Raw genomic sequence first — 18,303 nt, forward strand, 5'->3', positions numbered from 1 at the left:
CATGGGGCAGGGTCCCCTCCCTGCCCTGACAGCCCGGGAGGCCCGGGGTACGGGGGCGAATCATTACAGGTGAGGAAACTGAGGGAGCGGGAGGGAGAACGAGTGGCGAACGCTGGGTTAGAACCCAGCTCTCATGCCGTCCCGGCCAGGGCTTGGAACAGAGACCCAAGTTAGGTATCTTGCCTGGGGCCACACAGGAAGGGACTGGAAGCAGGTTTCATGATGCCCGATCAGCCCCACGTCTTTTCTCTCAGGCCCCCACCTTCACACGCTGTAGTCCTGGCTCACGGCGTGGCTCTGGGAGAATAAAAGCAGCTTAATGAGGCATTTATTGAATGCCAGCTGCGCCCCAGGTGCTGAGCAGACACTTTACCCACACTGTCATCCTCCCAGCAGCTCCATAAAGAGGGTGTTGTCTCCACTGTGCAGAAGAGGACACTGAGGCTGGGTGGGGCTCAGAGAGGGCGAATAAGTTGCTAAAGGTCACAGAGCTGGTAACCGGAGGAGCTGAGCCCAGAACCCAGGTCTGCAGGCCCTGAGCCCCTTTCCCTGGGCAAGCGGCATCTTGGCTGTTCCCTGGGGAAGCCTGCCTCTCATGGGAGCCTCGAGCCTCCTGCGGGCCCCAGCTGGGCTCAGGACAATCAGAGCATTTTCACAAGGCTCCGTGTCCCCATGAGGGTCCCAAACACTGGGTCCTCCAACAGGAGGCAGAAGTCTGACCACACCAGGACTGCTGAGAGCAGGGCGATGGGGACCCAAGGCACCTGTGGGCCCCTGCAGCCAGGAGGCAGGGCTTTCCCCGTCCCTGAGCTAGGCGGTACCAGGACAGCCTCGACACCTGGAGAGGCCGCAGGGGTTGCCCAGTCGGCTGTCCCAGCTCGTGCACTGGCTCCTGGGAGATGGCTCCTGCCTGTGCCAGCAGTTCCCAGCCCGGCGCCCAGGGCCCTCACCTGCCAGGTGGGGAACCATCTGATAACATAATTCCAGGTGTTGGCTCCCATCTTCTCCTAAGGCTTCCCACCCAACAGCATTTGTGTCTTAATTGAGTTTGGGGAGAGTCAGGAGCAGCTCTGCCAGGAAGGAGGGCTGGCACCTCTGGACCAGGTGCACACCCGGCTCCTGGCACACTCAGACAGGCAGCCTCATACCCAGCGGCACTGCCCTCCCTCCCACGACCCCGCCAAGTAGGTCTCTCCTCATGCTCATGTCACAGATGAGGATACCAAGGCTCAGAGCAGGGCAGGGCCTGCCGAAGGTCACACCAGGGTCTGCAGCCTGTCTGGCCTAGACTGGCCTCCACAGAGCCGCAGTTGCCCTGGTTCGGCTGGCTCACCGTGAAGCCAAGCATCCTCCCCGTGGGCCCGCAGAGGGGAGCTCAGAGGCCCCTGGCTCACCTGTCCAGCTCAGTGACTGCCTTGATGCGTGAACTTGGGCCTCAGTTTCTTCATCTGTAAGATGGGGTTTGGGCACTTGTCTCAAGGCAGAAATAGTCATGAGTGTCCACTGGCTGCTCATTGTGGGCAGGGCTGCCCCCCTGCATGGGCACTGCGCCCTGGGTCCTGGTAGGCCCTGGCCGGTGTGGGCTGTGCCAGCCTCCTTCACGGGCTCCAAGTGATCCCCAGGCTCAGGGACCTTCCCAGATTAAATGCCACGTGGGGTTGGGGGAAGGTAGTCTTTGGTATCACGTGGACCCAGCCTGAGCCCTGGCTCTCCTGTGGTCTAGCCACGCCACCTGAAGACAGGCGCTTCCTCCTCAGCACCACGTGGTGCCAGCACCTGCCCCAAAACCATGGTGAGATTTAAATGGGACAAGGGGATGGTGAAAGACTGGCACGGTGCTGGCACTCACTCCGTGCCAGTTCTCTCCCCTCCACCTTCGCCCTCACCCCTCTCCTGACAGCCTCTCTCTGGGATTGGTCTGGATTGAGAAGTGGTGAGCTCCCCAGCCTAGAGGAGTTCAAGCAAGGCCTTGGTGGAATGCAGCAGAGAGGACGTGGGCATCAGGCAGCCCATGGGCCTCAGCCCTGCCCTGGCTTGCTGTGTGACCTTGGGCAAGTCCTTTCTTCCTGGAGTCTTTCTCCCAAGTCCCAAGTCTTCCTGGAGGATTTGGACGCTGGACGACCCCACCTCATCTGTCACTCTTGGACCCCGGAGAAGCTAACGTTTTAAAGGCGCTTAAATGTATGATTCCGAGCTTTTCCAGTTTGGGAGTCCTTGGCTCGTGCCGTCCGCTGATGACTGTGGGGTGGTCTGGCTGGCTGGATCCTGTGCCTGTAGGCCCGGAAGCTTGGAGAACTGAGGTCCCTTGAGGCTGGCGGGAAGAGGGTGGGATTTGTCCTCTTGTCTCAGCCACGGCACAGCCCGGGTCCTCTGACAGCGCTGCCCCGTGCTCTGCCGGCCCCTTGTCTTTGCAGCATTGCTGAGCTGTGCTGAGGAGGCCGATGTCTACTAGGGAAGGCTGGAGACTCAAGGCAGGGCCCACGCTGCCACTGGGCTGCGGCCTGCTCAGAGGGCTCCAGATGTGACCAGTATGCGCTCCTTGACCCCATCCTGCTGTGCTTGGTGCTCAGGAGGCCTGAGCCTCCTTTAATTGGCCTTAATGAGGCTTCTGTCTTAATAGTCCAGAGGGAGGGGAAGGTGCTCTCAGAGCTGAGGAATGCCGGAGGGGGCAGCTCAGGTCATCCAATCCAACCCCCCATGTTGCAGAGAAGAGAAACTGAGGCTTTGAATGGGGAGTGCCCTGCCGTAGGCCACCTGGGGAAGGAGTGGCAGAGCCGGCGGGTCCTGGGGCATTTACCGTCTGGGCAGTGCGGATGGTCAGGGGGTGTTTCAGGGCCCAGGGCAGGCTCTAGGAGGCAGGGGGTGGGGTCACAGCTAGAATTTACACAGGACCCGCTGGGAAAGTAGCCCAGGAACAGGAGGCCTCTGCCACCAGCTCACTGTGTGGCCCTGGGACAGTGACTTCCTCTCTGGAAAATGGGGAGTGGTCATTGCTGCCCCTCCTTGGTCTCTGGAAAGGGGACACCCATACGAGTGTCAGCAAGCTGGTCCTGGCTGGGTCAGCATTTGTTACCATATACACAGACTCCCTCCCCATCTGCCCGGGAGGCAGGACCAGGCTGTTACCTGGGCGACAGGCCTTCCGAGCCAGAGGATGGGCAAACTGGTTTGGAGAGTGCCGGGAGTCAGGGGTGGTGCTGCCCACAGTGGGGCCAGGGGCTCCTAGCAGCCTTTCCCAATGTCCAGAGAACCTTCCAGGCCTTTCAGACTGTGTCTCATTAGTCCTGCCAGCACCAAAGGTGGGGAGGGGAGGAGGGCCATGTCAAGAACATGGGAAACTGAGGCACTGCAGCCAGGTCTCCCCCAGCCCTCCTGCTGGAGGAGGAGGTTGGGGCAGGAGAGCAGCTCTTCCTGTCTCTGTTCCTCACCCCCAGTGCGGGAGGGGGAGCCTGTGCCTCCACCATGGAGGCAGCTGCCATCCCCTGCAGCCCCAGTTTCTGCTGGGTGGCTGTAACTGTAGTGCCGGTCTGCTGGGGATGAATTCTCTCAGCATTTGTATGTCTGAAAAAGTCCTTATTTTGCCTTTGGTTTTGAAAGCTATTTTCACTGGGTATGGAATTCTAGGTTAACAGTTTTTCCATTTAGTACCTTAAAGATGTTGCTCCTGTGTCCTCTGGCTTCCACAGATTCTGAGGAGAAGTCTGCTTGTCTTTGTTCCTCAGTGTGTAATGGTCTTTTTTCCTCTGGATGCTTTTAAGATTATCAGTTTATCACTGATTTTAAGTATTTTGATTATGATGTGCCTTGGTGTAGTTTTCTTCCCATTTCTTCCGCTTGGAATTCATTGAACTTCCTGTACTTGCGGATGTGTAGTTTTCACCAAATGTGGAAATGTTATGGCCATTATTTTTTCAAACGTTTTTCCGTCTTCCCTTCCACTCTCCACTTCTGCACCTTCTGAGACTCCAGGTACATGTATGTTAGACCTTCAGAATTGACCCACAGTTCTGATGCTCTGACCCTGTTTTTCAGTCTCTTTGTTTCTCTCTGTTACTTTGGATCATTTCTATTGGTATGTCTTCCAGTTCACTAATCCTTTATTCTGTAGTGTCTAATTTGCCATTAATCCCGTCCAGTGTATTTTTCATCTTAAATGTTGAATTGATTTACCCCTTGAGGTTCAACTCGGTGTTTTTTTTAAAAAAATATCTTCCGTGTCTCTAAGCAGCTTTTTGAACATATAGAATAGTTATAACTACTTTCATGTCTTTATCTGCCAATTCTAACATCTGTATCCATTCTTGCGTCTGTTTTGATGGTTTTTCTTTTTCTCGTGTGGGTCATTATTTTCCTGTTTCTTTGTGTGTCTGGTAATTTTTGATTAGCCACCAGACACGGTGACTTTTGTGTTGTGGGGTGCTGGAGTTCTGTTTTGTTTTTTCCTTTAAATATTTCGGAGCTTTGTTGTGGGATGCAGTCAAGTTGCTTGGAAACTATTTAATGTTTTTGAGACTTGCTGTTAAGCTTTATTAGGCAGGACCAGAGCAGATTTGTCCAGGGCTGGAGTTGGCAAACTGTGGGCCAAGACTGTCCTGCTGCCTGCTTTTGTAAGTAGTGGAAGACAGATACCTACCTTTGTTTACGTGCTGTCTATGGCTGTTTTCATGCTATGACAGCAGAGTAGAGTAGTTGTGTCACAGACCATATGGCCTGCAAAGCCTGAAGTATTTACTCTCTGGCCCTCTACAGAAGTTTGCCAACCTCTGGTCCAGGGCTTATGTGCCCACTGTTTAGGCAATATCCTCCGGAGGACTCTCCTGCAGGCCCCGTGTGTTAGAGGGGTCTGCAGTCTGGCTGGGGGAATGGAAACGATCCAGTCCCCTGTGAGCACTGGCAGTTGTTCCAGCTGCTCCTTTCCAGCAGTTGCCCCTTGGCCTCGGCCTTTTCCTCTTGTGCACGTGCTGCTCGGTCACCAGCTGAAGGCTCAAGGGGACACCCTCTGCAGGTTCATTCTGTGCAGCTCTCTCCCCTCCACTGCTCCATCCTGCAAATTCTGGCTGCCATGCTCTGAGCGAACCTTGTCTCCTCGACTCGGGAGACTGCTGGACTCCACTGAGGTGCCCTCCCCATGTTGAGGCCTGGAGGTGGCTGGGGCAATCCTAGGGCTGACCTCGTTTGTTTCTCTTCTCTTAGGGATTACTGCACTGGCTGTGCTACCTGTTGGCCATGGTTTCATAGATTTTGCCTGGTTTTTTATTGCTAAAGTCGGAGGGTAAGTGCAGGCCTTATTGTTCCATTACAGCTGGAAGTGGAAGTTGAATCCAAGGTCTTGATGGTCATTGTCCCAATCTTTAGGACAGTCTGAAGCATTCCCTGTATTGTTCCTGTGAGCTTCTGCCTTCCACCAGCCTTCCGGCTGGCACGGAGGGAAGCAGGAGACGGGTGGCGATGATTCCCAGCCTGTCCGCCCCGGGGGTGCTACGGGTCTGCTGGATCAGGCCTTGGGTGGGTGCGATGCAAAGGCAGCAGCTGGCGTCTGCTAAGCATGGGCTCTCAGGTCCTGCGCTGGCTCTGCACCTGCATTCGTTCACTTCACCCTCTAACAGCCATGCAGGTGGCATTTTTGTCACCCCGTGAGGAAACCAAAGCACTTGTCTGACGTCAGGCAGCTTCCCGGGAGGATAGTCTGGAGCCTGTGCTGCTACCCTCTGTGGAGTGTCAGACCCAGAGATGCAAGAGTGTCCCCGTCTCCTGCACTTTCCAGGCGGTGAAAGTGAGGCCACGAGGGATTTGCCTGCTTGTGCACCATGTCTGGAGCGCTTTTGGGCTCCAGGGTAGGTGGGGTATGTCTGTCTGCCCGTAACTGCCTGAGTGATGGGGGGGCTCATGGTGGAGCATCGGGGGCCTGTGCCAGAGACCCATGTCCACCACCCCACTGGCCAGTCCCCTCCCCTCTCTGGGCCACAGCCTCTCATATGGGGTGTATGTCTGTCCACTCATCCCAAGGATATTTTGGGGATTCTGAAACCGGCAGGAGATTGGCAGGGGGGTGGGGTGGGTGGAGGGGGGAAGGCCAGAGACAGTCTTAGCTGCATGGAGAGAGGCAGGGGATTTGGGACACGGGTAGGAGGCAGGATGGGGAGGACCCGCAGATCTGTGGGATTGGGGAGGGCATGGCGAGGGAAAGGAGGAGTGGGGAGCTGCTGGAGGAAGAGCACATCCTGGGGGCTTGCACATATGGCATACCCCCCGAGAGACATGGGGAGGCATTTAGGTATGAGGCGCATTGAGGCCCCGTGCCGATACCAGTCCCTGCGTGTCCCCTTCCAGCCCGGCCTGACCCGCCTCTGCCTTTTGCCCTTGCTGGCCCCCTCCTGGCATGGCCATCCTCTCACCGCCTACTCCCGGGCGTCACGCAGCACCACCCTGCTGCTCCTTGGCGCTGGGAATCAGGATGGTTGCCGTGGGTATTCAGTCCCTCCTGGTTCTGGGCTGCATCTCAAGAGAAGGCTTTCCCCTCAGTAAGACGTGTGGGGACCGGTGGCCTCCCTCCTTCCCTCGGGAACTGGACTGGGGGGCTGGTGCTGCCAGCGATGCCAAGCCTGGAATATGGGACACGCACATGCCACCCTGGGAACCGCTCACATGGACACGGCTGGTTCCTGTGGTCACGAGGAGCCAGCTTTAGACCCAGGCCACCTGCCTTTTGACCAGTGCCATCTCCTAACACACGGCGGGGTGGGAGTGGTCTCCCTGTTCCAGCCTCCTCTCCCTCTTTTCCACGGGTTTGGCCCAGGACCCGCGCGGGACCTGGCTGGGGCTGCTGCAGGCGGCCTCTGCTTCCTCCAGGCAGGGCCAGCAGCTCTGTGCTCAAGCCGCGGATGTGCAAGCTGGGTAGACCATAGGAGTGAGCCTGGCCGACACCCCCATTTGACAGATAGGGAAACCGAGGGTCCGGGAGTCTGTGGCTTGTCTCAGGTGGCCCTCATTCCCACCATCGCTCTGGGGCCAAGCCATTTGCTCTTGTTCTCAGTTGACAAAAGCACCCCGAGGCCACATTGGGCTTGGACGGGGGCTCTCCCCTTGATGAGCTCCCAGTGTCACTGGCGAGCTGGGCCACCCAAACAGATAATTAGGCAAGGGAGTGAGTCCCTCCATGCCTCAGTTTCCCTCTCTGTGAAATGGGAATAATAACCACTGCCTCACAGCATGTTTGTGAGGCCTGAACGAGGTGCTGTTGTCAGGGCTTGTCATAAAGCGGCACGCAGTGCGAGGGCCAGGACTGGCTCGCACTGTCTGAGCAGGATGTGCTCTGGGTGGGGCGTGTGCGAAATGGGAAGGGCATGCAGGACTCAAGGGCTGCCAAGAAACCTGTGTGGTTCTGACAGTGGACAAGTTGTGGGGGCCTCCCTGGGCAGTGCCAAGCCCTCCTCCCCACCCCCAGCCTCAGGTGGCACCTGTTGCAAGCCCTCCTTTGACCACCCCCAGCACCAAGCCCAATGCCTGGGGAGAGCCAGCACTCAGTCCTGGGACCCCATGGGGATACACCATCCGGGGCAGGCCCCAACAGATTCCGCCCGACAGCAGACCGTCCCTGGATCAGGCGATGTGGAGATGGACGTACGTGGAGCGGGTGCTGCTGGGACACGCTCCCCAGCCCAGGCCCGGGGCAAGTCCTTGTCTGCCGCGGCGGGCAGGGCCTGGAACCAGACCGGACTGATCCAGTGGTGGGGGCCAGGGGGGCGGTGCTGCACTCTTTCTGCGGTGGCGCGTGCAGCTGTTTGCCTGCAGGAACGGCTTATCCAAGGGGATCCCAGGGCTGTGCGGTCCAGATGAGTAAGTCCCTGCCGCCAGCCCACCCACCTCAGGGTCTTGTAACCCTCGACTGGAGTGACACCCACAGCCGTTGTGAGCCCACCCGGAAGTGACACTGTGTCTCATCCGTCCTCTCAGCCACCCCTTAGCCAAGCAATCTCTGGCCTTTCTTTGAACATCTCCTGGGATGGGGAGCTCACTCCCTCTCAAGACCTCTGCCTAACTTTGGGTCAGAAAGCATTTCCTCTTCTGGTGCTGACCTCCTCCTCGTGGCTTCCCCCTGCTGGTCCCAGCCCCTCATAGACTGGACCTGCTCCCTCTGCCCTGCCTCACACATCCCTTCAGAGATTCAAAGACAGCGAGCTGTTGTGCCCCAGAGGGCAGAGAAGAGCCTGGGCATGAGCCATCAGGGAGCCCTGGCTGGTCCCACAGCTCTGCTGCACCCATTGTACCGATGAGCACGCTGGGCCCAGAGAACCTGGGTGTCTTGCTCGGGGTCACACAGAGATCGTGTCCATGGCAGGGCAGGCAGGGAAGAGCTCCCAGGGGTATGAGCTTTACTGCTGGATGCACAGCTGGCGTCAGCAGGGGCCTGAGGCCTGGGAGGAGCCCAGATGGGCCTGCAGGGGCCAGTGGGGTGAGCCTGCTGGAGTGTGCAGACACATCCCCAGCAGACCCCAGGCCACCTGCCAGGCTACCCTCATTATTGGGGTGAGAGTGAGTTCAGTGGCTGGCGTGGGTCGGTTCTAGCCTGACTAGCCCCAGCCTGCTGTGTGGCCCAGAGCACATCCCCAGCCTCTCTGTGTCAGGCTCCTCCAGGAGGTTCTCAGACCCAGGGTGGAGTGGGGGCGCGTGCCTTGGAAGGTGGGAGGGGCTGGACATCTGTCTGGGTCAGGAGCATTGGGCCCAAGTCTCTCGTGCTCCCCACTGCTACCCAGTGGGGCAGGGAGGGGGATGGGAGAGATGAGGACCAGAGCCTGCCAGTCCCTGATCACCCCAGGCCCAAGAGCCCCCTGACCACCCCTGAAGCAGGCCAGCGTGTTCATGGCCCTGTCCTTTCCCTACGCCTCTGCCCTCCTTGTGCCTTGACTCAAGTCACTGCTCACACTGGGCTGGGGGTGGGGCAGTGCACCTTGACCTCTGGGACTCACCCTGAGCCACGTCCGGGAGGCTGGAGGTCGGCTGCTGTGGGGACAGATGTTGTCAGATGACAGGAAGTGCTCATGTGCTGGTTTGGGCGCTCTCCAAACCAGACGGAAGAGGTGACAGTGAGGGAGCCTGCCAAAGTCCACACCAGCCCAGGGACACAGGGGTGACCTCAGCAAGCAGTGTGCCAGCTGCTGGCCCTCCTCCCTAGCTGTTGGCACATCTGCGTCATCTCGGCATCCTGGGGTAGTGGATGGAGGGCAGTGGCGTGGCCTGTCCTGACTCAAGAATGCAACCCCAGAATGGACTGAAACAGGACCCCTGGGCTGAGCCCTGACACCCGCACGGAGGGGACCGGCCCGCTCCTCATGACACTGACCCTTCCTGACTCTGCGACCTTTGAGAGCCTGCTCCTCCCAGGCTCCTCGGCAGCTCTCCCCTCCCTGCATTCCTCCCCTGCCAGGTGACTGGGCTTTGTGTTCCAGGGTCTTGTGTTATGGAAGCAGCGGGTGTGTTGAACGTGCTTCTCCTGTGCTCCCTGCTGCCCCAGAGTCCAGTCTGCACCACCAATCGAGGATCTTGTATCCCAAGTGTTGAATCCTAAGCCTAGAACTTTGGGGCCAGAGAGGCCCCAGCCCGTCACTTCCCTGTCCCAGTCCTGAGGCTGTGGGGAGCAGGGCTCGAGTGGGCACCCAGAGAGGGCGGCGGGCGAGGGAGGGCCATGCATCCTGCTGAGGCACCTGTCCCCACTGCCATCTGCCATGCTGCCTGACATCCCTGGTCTCTCTTTCCGCTCGCAGGTGATAGCTGTGGTCATGGACATGTTCACCGATGTGGACATCTTCAAAGACCTGCTGGATGCTGGCTTCAAGAGGAAAGTGGCAGTGTACATCATCGTGGATGAGAGTAATGTCAAGTACTTCCTGCACATGTGTGAGCGGGCCTGCATGCACCTGGGGCACCTCAAGGTGAGCCAGCAGGTCATGAATGGCTGATTGGTCACTCAGTCAGTCAACAAACACTTTGAGCACCTGCCTTCCAGGGATGGAGCCTGTGCTGGGCACACAGAATTCAATGATCCTAGAGCCTTCTGCCAGGTGGTCACCTGGCCTCTGCTTGAATGCCCTGAGGGACAGGACACTACCTGCCTCCAACAGTCAGAGATAAGATAACCTTGAGTAAGGTCCGGCTGACCAGGTGCTGGAGCAGGGCGCTACGTCACATGTTATTTCAAAGCCGCCTATGCCTGTTGGTTACCTGTCTTGGCTTGCACACCTTCAGTGACAGGGTGCTCACCACCTGGGCTCCAGCAGCTCACCTCCAATCGGGAGACCTCTGACTCCCAGGAAGTCCTTTCTTGAGTTTAGGGCAAAATCTGTCTCTGTAGAATGTTTTCCCACCGGCTTTAGTATCTGGCTCGGACAGGGGAAGCTCCCCTGCGCTGAGATTAGAGAAGGCTTCCTTGAGGCCTGCAGAGTTGAAATGGATTTGAGGAGCAAGAGCAGAGTAGAGGGAGGGCCCAGGGAGCAGAGGTGGGCCGTCTGGTGGGCTGGCTCTCAGTACTGTTTTGCTGTGTGTCTTTGAGCATGTCGCCTCCCCTCTCTGGGCTCTAGGATCTCATTGGTCCAACAGAGGGGTGTGTGGGCTCTTCTGCTTGGACACCCTGGCATTCGGTGCCTTGCTTGGGGGTAGAGGGAGCCCTCTTTCCACCCAGCCATCACTTGGCACATACTGTGTGCATGTTTCCCAGAGAGTAGGGATCAGTATGCACAGTGCCAGCCGATCCTGCCACAGTGTCTGCCGGGTCCCAGGCCCGTCCTCGGCACCCCACCTGGCTGACTCATTTACTCTGCACTGCCGGATGGGACACGGCAGTTGTTCCCATTTTCAGATGAGGAGGTAGAGGCGCCCAGGTGTCACTCACCACTGGTACGTGAACGATAGGGGAGCGGGGGCTCAGAACCCCGGCTGGGCCCCACCCCCAACAGGTCAGAATTCCTTGGGCTTCGGGCCTGTGATCCGAACAGAATCCCGGGAGAAGGGCGACGCCAGCTGGGTAACCAGGGGCTGGGCCCTGTGCCTGTGGTCTGTCGGCATCTGTTGAGTGTGCCCCCCACACCAGTGGGTCCTTTCAAGTGGGCGTGAGCTCTCTGGGCGGCGAGTCTCTGACTGTTGGGACATTTTTATGTGGTGTCCCTGGTGAGTTGACCCCAAGCCCCACGCTCACCCTCTGCACTGCTCACCTTGTAATTAGCACTGAGAATTGACTCCCTGGGGAGACAGCTCATGCCGAGAGGTCCAGGGTGTGGAAAAGGCATCTTTTGAAAAGTGACTGCAGAGGCCTCAGCCCTGTGGGCAGCAGATCAGACAACCTCAGGGCTCCCTGTGCAGCCTTTTCACAGGCTGGGGAAGAGACCCTACGGGCCTCCCCTGCCATGCCCTGCCACATGCCCAGTGGTGCTTCACACACGTCCCATCACTCAGCCCCTGCCATTCCCCCGGTGGACAGGTGACGAGGCAGGGAGTGGGACCCGGACCTGGGGCTGGCTGCTCTGGAGGCCTCGCCCCCTGTCCAGTGCCCTTGGCCTTTTCTCAGTAGGGAAGTCCCAGATGCGGGTCTCCGCAGTGTTCAGCACTCCCAGGGAGTGGGAGGCGGCTGGGTTGGCTGAGAATGTGGCCCAGAGGGCTCACTGCTCCCTGCGAGGTCAGCTCCTGCCCCTCGCCGCCCACCCATCCCACCCTCTGCTCCCAGTGCGACTGGGGGCCTCAGGACCTCCTGCAGCCCCAGAGCTTTGTGGGAGCCTGGAAAGCCCGAGCCAGAAGGGGCCTTGAGGCCATCTAGACTAGGCTCCCACAGGACAGATGGGGAAACTGAGGCCTGAGGGAGGCTGTGACTTGCCCAGATGCATTCCGCCAAGTTAGGGGCTGGACCTAAAAGCCAGTAATGAGAGGTTGGCACAGACAAGGAGGGCACAGACCCTTGGTGCCCAGTTTCCCCGGCTGAGCCTGCACCTGCCAACAGGGCCAGCCTGGTGCACACACGGGCTTCTTGGCTGCTGCCTGGTGGGACTTGGGCACATGGCCCCACCTCTCTGGGCCTCCAGCGCCTCACGGCCATAATGATGCCTCATAGGCTGTGTGAGGATGAAATTAGAGGAGACGATGGTTGTAAAAGCGCGCTGTGAGCTACGGGGAGTTACTCAGCTGCTGGCAATAACAAGAAATTATAGACCCCAAGCCCTGGGCAGGGGTGGGGGGGATGGGTGCGAGGCCTCCCCCACCCCTTGAGCTTGAAATGAGGCTATAGCCCAGGGTGTGGGAGGGGCAGCTCTGGCCCACCTCCCTGCTCTGGGGAAGGTGGCAGGGACTTCAGGGTGATGTGCCCAGGAGCCAGACACCGTGGGAAGGCTGGGTGCTTTCAGGGGAAAGACTATGTTGACCCGGCCTCCTCATTCTCACCCCTGAGCCTGCCCTTTCCACAGCCTGGCGGGTGGCCAGAGGCTCCTGTGGGCCCAGCCCTGGCCAAGTGTCACCCTGTCGAGGGCCTGCCTGCACGGCCCACCTCCCTGCCCGCGGGCCAGCTGGGCCCGGACCTGTCTCCGGAGCACTTCCTTTGCCAGTAATCCCTGGGCCCGCCCTCATGCCCTCAGCCGCTCGCCGTCCCTGCCCAGCTCTGCAGCCACCTGCCCTCAGATCCTCCAGGCCAGGATACAGGTTGCACCTGGTGGGGTCATACCATGGTGGTGACTATGGCGGTGGGATGTTGGCCACCAGTCTGGGGGAACACCAGGAGCCAGGCCTGAACCCCAGGCCTGCTACCTGCATTGTCACCTCGGGCAGAGACACCAGATCTTTCTGAGCCTCAGTCTTCTTATCTGAAAATGGGCACATGATCGTTTATCTGGCGGGGCTGCTGTGAGGAGTGAAGGAGGCGTGGGGCAGGGCATTCAGTAAGGAGCTCCCTTGCTGGCCTGCTTGTGGTTGGAGATGGGCGTGGCCCTCCCATGAGACCCCAGCTCTGGTCTGAGTGCCAAGAGGCTTCCCTTCCCCCTCTGAGCCATGGTCTGGCTGGGGACCACCCTTACACCTCCCTCTCCAGGCAGCCCTCCCTGCCTCCTGAGCTTTGAGCTCTATTGCTTGAGAACCCACCCTCCTCCTGGTTTCTAGCTGAGGTGGGAGGACACGTGCCAGCACCTCCCACGGTGTAAGGTCCCCAAGCGCCCCTGCCTGCTGGCTCAGCTGGCCCCTGAGGGCCATCAGGTGGAGAATGTGGGACTGATGGCCCCATATGACAAAGGGGGAACAGGCCTTGAGAAGAGGACTCAGCCCTCTCACTCCACCCGAGCCCAGGGCCAGGCCACGAGTCCGAGCCACATTTGGGGGTGAGGCTGGGTGCCGAGGGATGGCCTGAGCCAGTGGGAGCTGGGCGCCCTGGGCCTCGAGGCTCATAGCGTAGGACAGGACGGGAGCTGTGAGATGCCTGGCTCATCTGAAAAGCCAGTCCGGCTTTCTGCAGCCCAACTGGAAAAACCAGCAGCCACTTGGGCGAAGGCTGGACCTACTTCTGATCAACAAAGAAGCGCCAGCCCGGGTCACTGTGGGAGGGCGCGTGGTGAGGGCGCGTGGACTCGGCCTGCGGCTCAGGCTCCACACGGGACAGGCGAGCCCCCGCCCCTCTGGTGCCCAGGGCTTCCTCCTGCCCATCCTGCCTGCCCTGCCCTGGCCTGGATCGGTACGGGGTTCAGGGTGTGGGCGGTGCTTCTCAATAGAGGGGTCGCCGGCTTGGGACATGGGCAGGGTCTGGAGACGTTTGTAGTGGTCGCGCCTGGCGGCCGATGGGTGGAGGCCAGGGTGTTGTTAAACGTTCTGTGAGGCGCAGGACGGCCCCACCACAGAGACTCAACCCAGCCCAGAGTCTCCACACTGCCGAGCTGAGTGACCCCGCCTAGGGGAAGAGCCAGGGGCCCCTCAGTCAAGGCCCTTAGCTGAGCTGGCTCAGCCCTGCCCCAGCCCCCGCCCCCAAAGTGCTTCCCCTCCCAGCTTCACGACAGCCCCGGGGGGCCGGGGTGAGTTATGGCTCCCCTCCCCAGCACAGAGAGTGGAACAGCCCCTTTAGAAGAGAGCAGAGACTGTCCAGGCACCCAGCACACGGGCACATGGGCTCTCGCCTCCCACCTGAGGGCTCTGTCCCCTTGGCCTGATCTCGCTGTCACCAGCAGGCCTGGTCAGGATGCATCTCTAGGTCTCCACTCTCTTGCTCTGGCCCAGAGGATGCCAGCAGGCCCCTGCAGAGGGTTGGGAGTGAAGGAGCTGCCACGGTGCGGCTGGAGGCTGTCCTCACCTGTCCTCAGTCCCAGGGGCTGGACCCTGCCCACCGGGAGACCGTGGGCAAGTTGCTCCCCTTCCTGAGCCCACCTGACCGTCACTATGGCTGACAGCCCTGGCCTTCCTGGGCCTGAGTGCATGCCATTCCAGATGTTTCCTGTTCCTCTGTGTTCAGGCCCTCCTGCTCCCCTGGAGGAAGGAGCCCCACTCACGTGGCGCCGCACGTGCTGTCATAGCTCCCTCTGTCGCCTGTGTTTGCAGAGCGCCCACTGAGTGCTGGTGTGCATCACAGCTTCACTCAGCCCTGGCAGCAGCCCTGAGGCAAGGGGGTGGGTCGACCCATTTCACAGATGAGAAAACCGAGGGGTGCGGAGGCCAAGTTGGCATCTGTTTGGTGCCAGGCCTGGAGCTGGGTTTGGCTGGAGCTCAAGCATGCCTCGGACCCGCCCTGCTTCAGGGGGCCTGGGCTTGTCCCCTATGCTTCCTGCCAGCCCAGGCCTGAGCACTGGGGGCCGTGTGAGCACAGGAGGCCCCAGGGGGAGTGCAAGGCGGGTGCTGTGGGTTTGCCCCAGCCCTAGTGCCCACCCTACCCTGCCCTATACACGCCAGGACACAAGCTGCCCTTGGAGAGGATGAGATGCTGGCCGGCCATCCTCCCATGATGCTCTCAGGGAGCCATCACCGCCCCCTCTTACGTATGAGGAAACTGAGGATCTGTAGAGGCCAAGGACTTACCCAGGACACCCCAGTGGGCCAGCCTGGGTGTCCCCGCCCTGCCTGCTGCGTGCTCTGCTGGGGGTGTCCAGGGCTCAGAGACAATGCCTCTTTGTGGGTCCTCCACCCCTGCTCCCCCGAGCCCGGCTCCTGAGACGTTACCTCATCCGGACTGGGCCCCATGGGGTGGGGCTCACCAGGAACAAGCAGGCGGGGGAACAGGCCACGGGGGGAGGGGCGCGCCGCTACAGCTCCACCTGCTGCTGAGCCCTAGGGCCCAATGGGCCTGAGATTTGAGGCCAGCCCCCTAGCGTGCAGACAGAGAGACTAAGGCCCAGAGAGGGCTAGCTTCGAGTCACACGGTGAGTCTGGCACAGCGGGGCCTGCCTCTCACACGGAGTGAGTCACTGAGATGAGGCGACTTCTGAGCCCATCACTGGGACAAAGTTTAGGGTGTGTGGGGCAGATGCTGGTGAGGGGAGCTGAGGCTGGCGGCCATCCTTCCAGGCCACGAGAGGCTGTGGCCCCAGCATGCGGAGTGCTGGGCCAGGAGCCCACAGAAGCCACGGGGCTGGGCTGCGGTCAGGCACAGGTGACAAGGGAAGGCCTCACACCGCCTCCAGGATCTTTGTTCTGACTTCTGGTCCCGAGCATGCTCTGCGTTGGGTACAAAGTCACAAGCACTAATTGTCCTGGACCCGGGCCAGCTTCCCGCTGAGCTGGCTGTGTGCAGACAGGCAGCCTGGGGGCAGGGGTGGGCTGGCCCTGGGAGCAGAGGCTTATCTGCCTTCTGGGCTGGGCCAACAACAAAAGGATTGTTCACTCCATAGCCAGGTGGGCATCCCTGCGGACTCGCCCCTCAATGTCTGTGGACACTGTCCTGAGGCTGCCCCGAGCAGAGAGGGGTCCAGGACCTTCACAGAAAGGAGGGATGCAGGTGCTCCTGGGGGTAGTGGGCTGGAGTGCAGGGCACGCCCCAGCTCCCTCAGACCCACACCCATCTCCCTGAGGTCCACTCCTCACCCGCAGCAGCCCCTCCGTGTCCTCCACCTCTGGCTCCCCCTTCATTTCACACATCCTCCCACTGCCAGAACTCTTCTTCAGGTGTAGCTCCAACCACATCACTCCCTGCTCTAAATCCTCTCATGGCTCCCTACTGCCCCCAGCGCCAAGCCAGGCCTTTCAGCAGGTGTAGGGTCTTTTGTCAGCATCCAGCTGGGCCCGCTTTGCAGGCTCTGTCACCCACCCGCCTCCTCCAAGTCCTTGCATTTCTTAGATGCACTGCCGCTCTCATTGCCGGGCCTCTGTATTCCCACATCTGGAATGCCGTGCCTGGAATGGTAACCCTCACCCCCTCTTCCTCATCTTTCACATGATATCCAAGAAGTCAGCCTGCCCTGGAGCCTGCCCCACCCTCCCACAGCCTCCCCCTCACCTCCAGTGTGGGATCCTTGGCACAGTCATCTCTATGTTTGCAGCTGGGGGCCCTGGCGGGGGTCAATGAAAAAGTGGGCAGTTAATAAGCTGGGGCCAGTGAGTGGGTGGGGGGGGGACAGGTGAGGAAGTCACAGAAGGTGTAACAGCCCAGTGCCAGAAGCTGTTAAAAATGTAATTCCCAGCCTGACCCCAGTTCTGAGCCGAATCTCTGGGGCCCCCAGAAGCCTCTGTTTCTAACACACCGCACTGGCAATGGTTGCACCAAATGAGCCCAGCCCGAGGTGCTACTTTGGGGTGCCCTCAGCTGTCCCTTCAACTCCTGGGTCTCAGCCAGGCTTGCCCTGCCCTTCCTGGGGTCCGCCATGCCCCACCACTGGCTTTTCACACCTGCCCCTCCCTCAGAGCAAGAGCCTCCTGCCATTGAGGGGAGCCTGCACTGGAGCCCTGCAGCACCAGGCCCACCGACACCCAGACTCCACGGCAGAGAGGGAGGACCCTCCGTGGCCGGCGTCCAGAGAAAGGCAGGGGCGACCTGGCCTTGGACCCGCAGGGGTGGTGGGCCTGGCTCTGTCGGGGATGCCTGGGAGACCCCCCTTCTCTCTGGGTCTTAGCCCTCCCTCCTGTGATTTCTCAGGGCCTTCTGGCTTGCTCCTGAGCCAGGCAGTGCCAGCCCAGTGGGGAGTGGGATCTGACCGTTTACTGAACTGCTCCTGGGTACCAGGCAGTGGCTGGCCCGAGAGGAAGTAGGATGGTTTGCTGTGAGCCCTGCCCTCAGTGAGCAAAGCTGAGTGGGAACGATAAACCACCAGTGTGGAGAAGACCCTGGGAGAGGCCCAGCCGGTCACTCATCCTGGGAAGGCCACAGATTTGCCAGAGGGCAAGACCCAGGTCCCTCAGGGCAGCCCCCCATCCCCACCCCACTGCATAGCCCCCAGCCATCAGCGGGACCTTCCTAAAATGTGTCCACACAACCTTTCTGCTCGAGACCCTGCACCGGCCTCCTACCACCTGCAGCAGCCTTTCCCACCCCGGCCTGGCCAGCCGGCTCTTGTCTTGGTGGGGCTGCTCTGTGGACACCCTTCAGGCCACGCCCAGTCCATCCTGCACTGCGCCCTTTGTCACCAGCCCCTACTCTCCTCTCGTTTCGTGTCCCACCGCTTCTAGCCTTGGCCCAGACCCTGTGGTCCCACGCACACCAGCCCTTTCTCCAGGCCTCGCCACCTTGTCCTTCCCCGTGAGAGCTCCCCCAAAGCCCTCCGTGAGCCCTGAGCAGAGGCTGGCGCCCCTGGTGTGGCCGGTGCCACTGTGTAATTCTGTCTCTCATCGCCCAACACAGAACCTCAGGGTGCGGAGCAGCGGGGGCACAGAGTTCTTCACGAGGTCGGCCACCAAGTTCAAGGGCGCGCTGGCCCAGAAGTTCATGTTCGTGGATGGAGACAGGGCCATCTGTGGCTCTTACAGGTGACTCTTCTGCTTTCTCGGGGCTCAGGGGAGAGGCGGCTCTGGTTCCCACCGGGTTTCTGCCTGTAATCCTGCCTTATGACACCCTGGTTATTCCGGTTCATTGGTCCCAAAACTGCTGAGGCGTGAGCGAGGCTGGGGCACGCCCGCACGCCGCCCGCCCGCCCCGGAAGCAGGCCGAGGAAGGCTTTTGTCTGCCGACTGTTGCTCCAGCCTGGAGGTGGGGTGTGGGCTAGGCCAAGCTGCATCTTCCCGAGCTCACAGGGCAGTCACTCTGGTCATTGGTCAGAGACATCAGTGACAGCACCAGCCACTGTATGCTGGACGACGCCAGGTGCCGGGCTGCCCTGGGCATTCTGCATGCAGCCGTGAGGGGTGCTGTGGCACCCAAGAGCAGCGCAGCAC

The 18,303-nt window shown here is 60.2% G+C and overlaps 2 protein-coding genes across 2 annotated transcripts in view; one reads left to right on the forward strand and one right to left on the reverse strand.

Moving 5' to 3' along the window:
• Nucleotides 1-18,303, reverse strand: part of SLC5A10 (solute carrier family 5 member 10) — an 82,766-nt gene that overhangs the window by 20,834 nt on the left and 43,629 nt on the right. The gene's annotated exons all lie outside the window — the stretch shown is intronic.
• FAM83G (family with sequence similarity 83 member G) overlaps nt 1-18,303 on the forward strand; it is a 30,211-nt gene that overhangs the window by 5,052 nt on the left and 6,856 nt on the right. The window contains exons 3-4 of the mRNA XM_023653629.2: nt 9,762-9,929; nt 17,774-17,898. Of these exons, the coding sequence (XP_023509397.2) occupies nt 9,762-9,929; nt 17,774-17,898 (293 nt within the window). The remainder of the gene's footprint in view (nt 1-9,761; nt 9,930-17,773; nt 17,899-18,303) is intronic.

This window comes from Equus caballus, chromosome 11 (genome assembly GCF_041296265.1).
Source record: "Equus caballus isolate H_3958 breed thoroughbred chromosome 11, TB-T2T, whole genome shotgun sequence".
Lineage (NCBI taxonomy): Eukaryota > Metazoa > Chordata > Mammalia > Perissodactyla > Equidae > Equus > Equus caballus.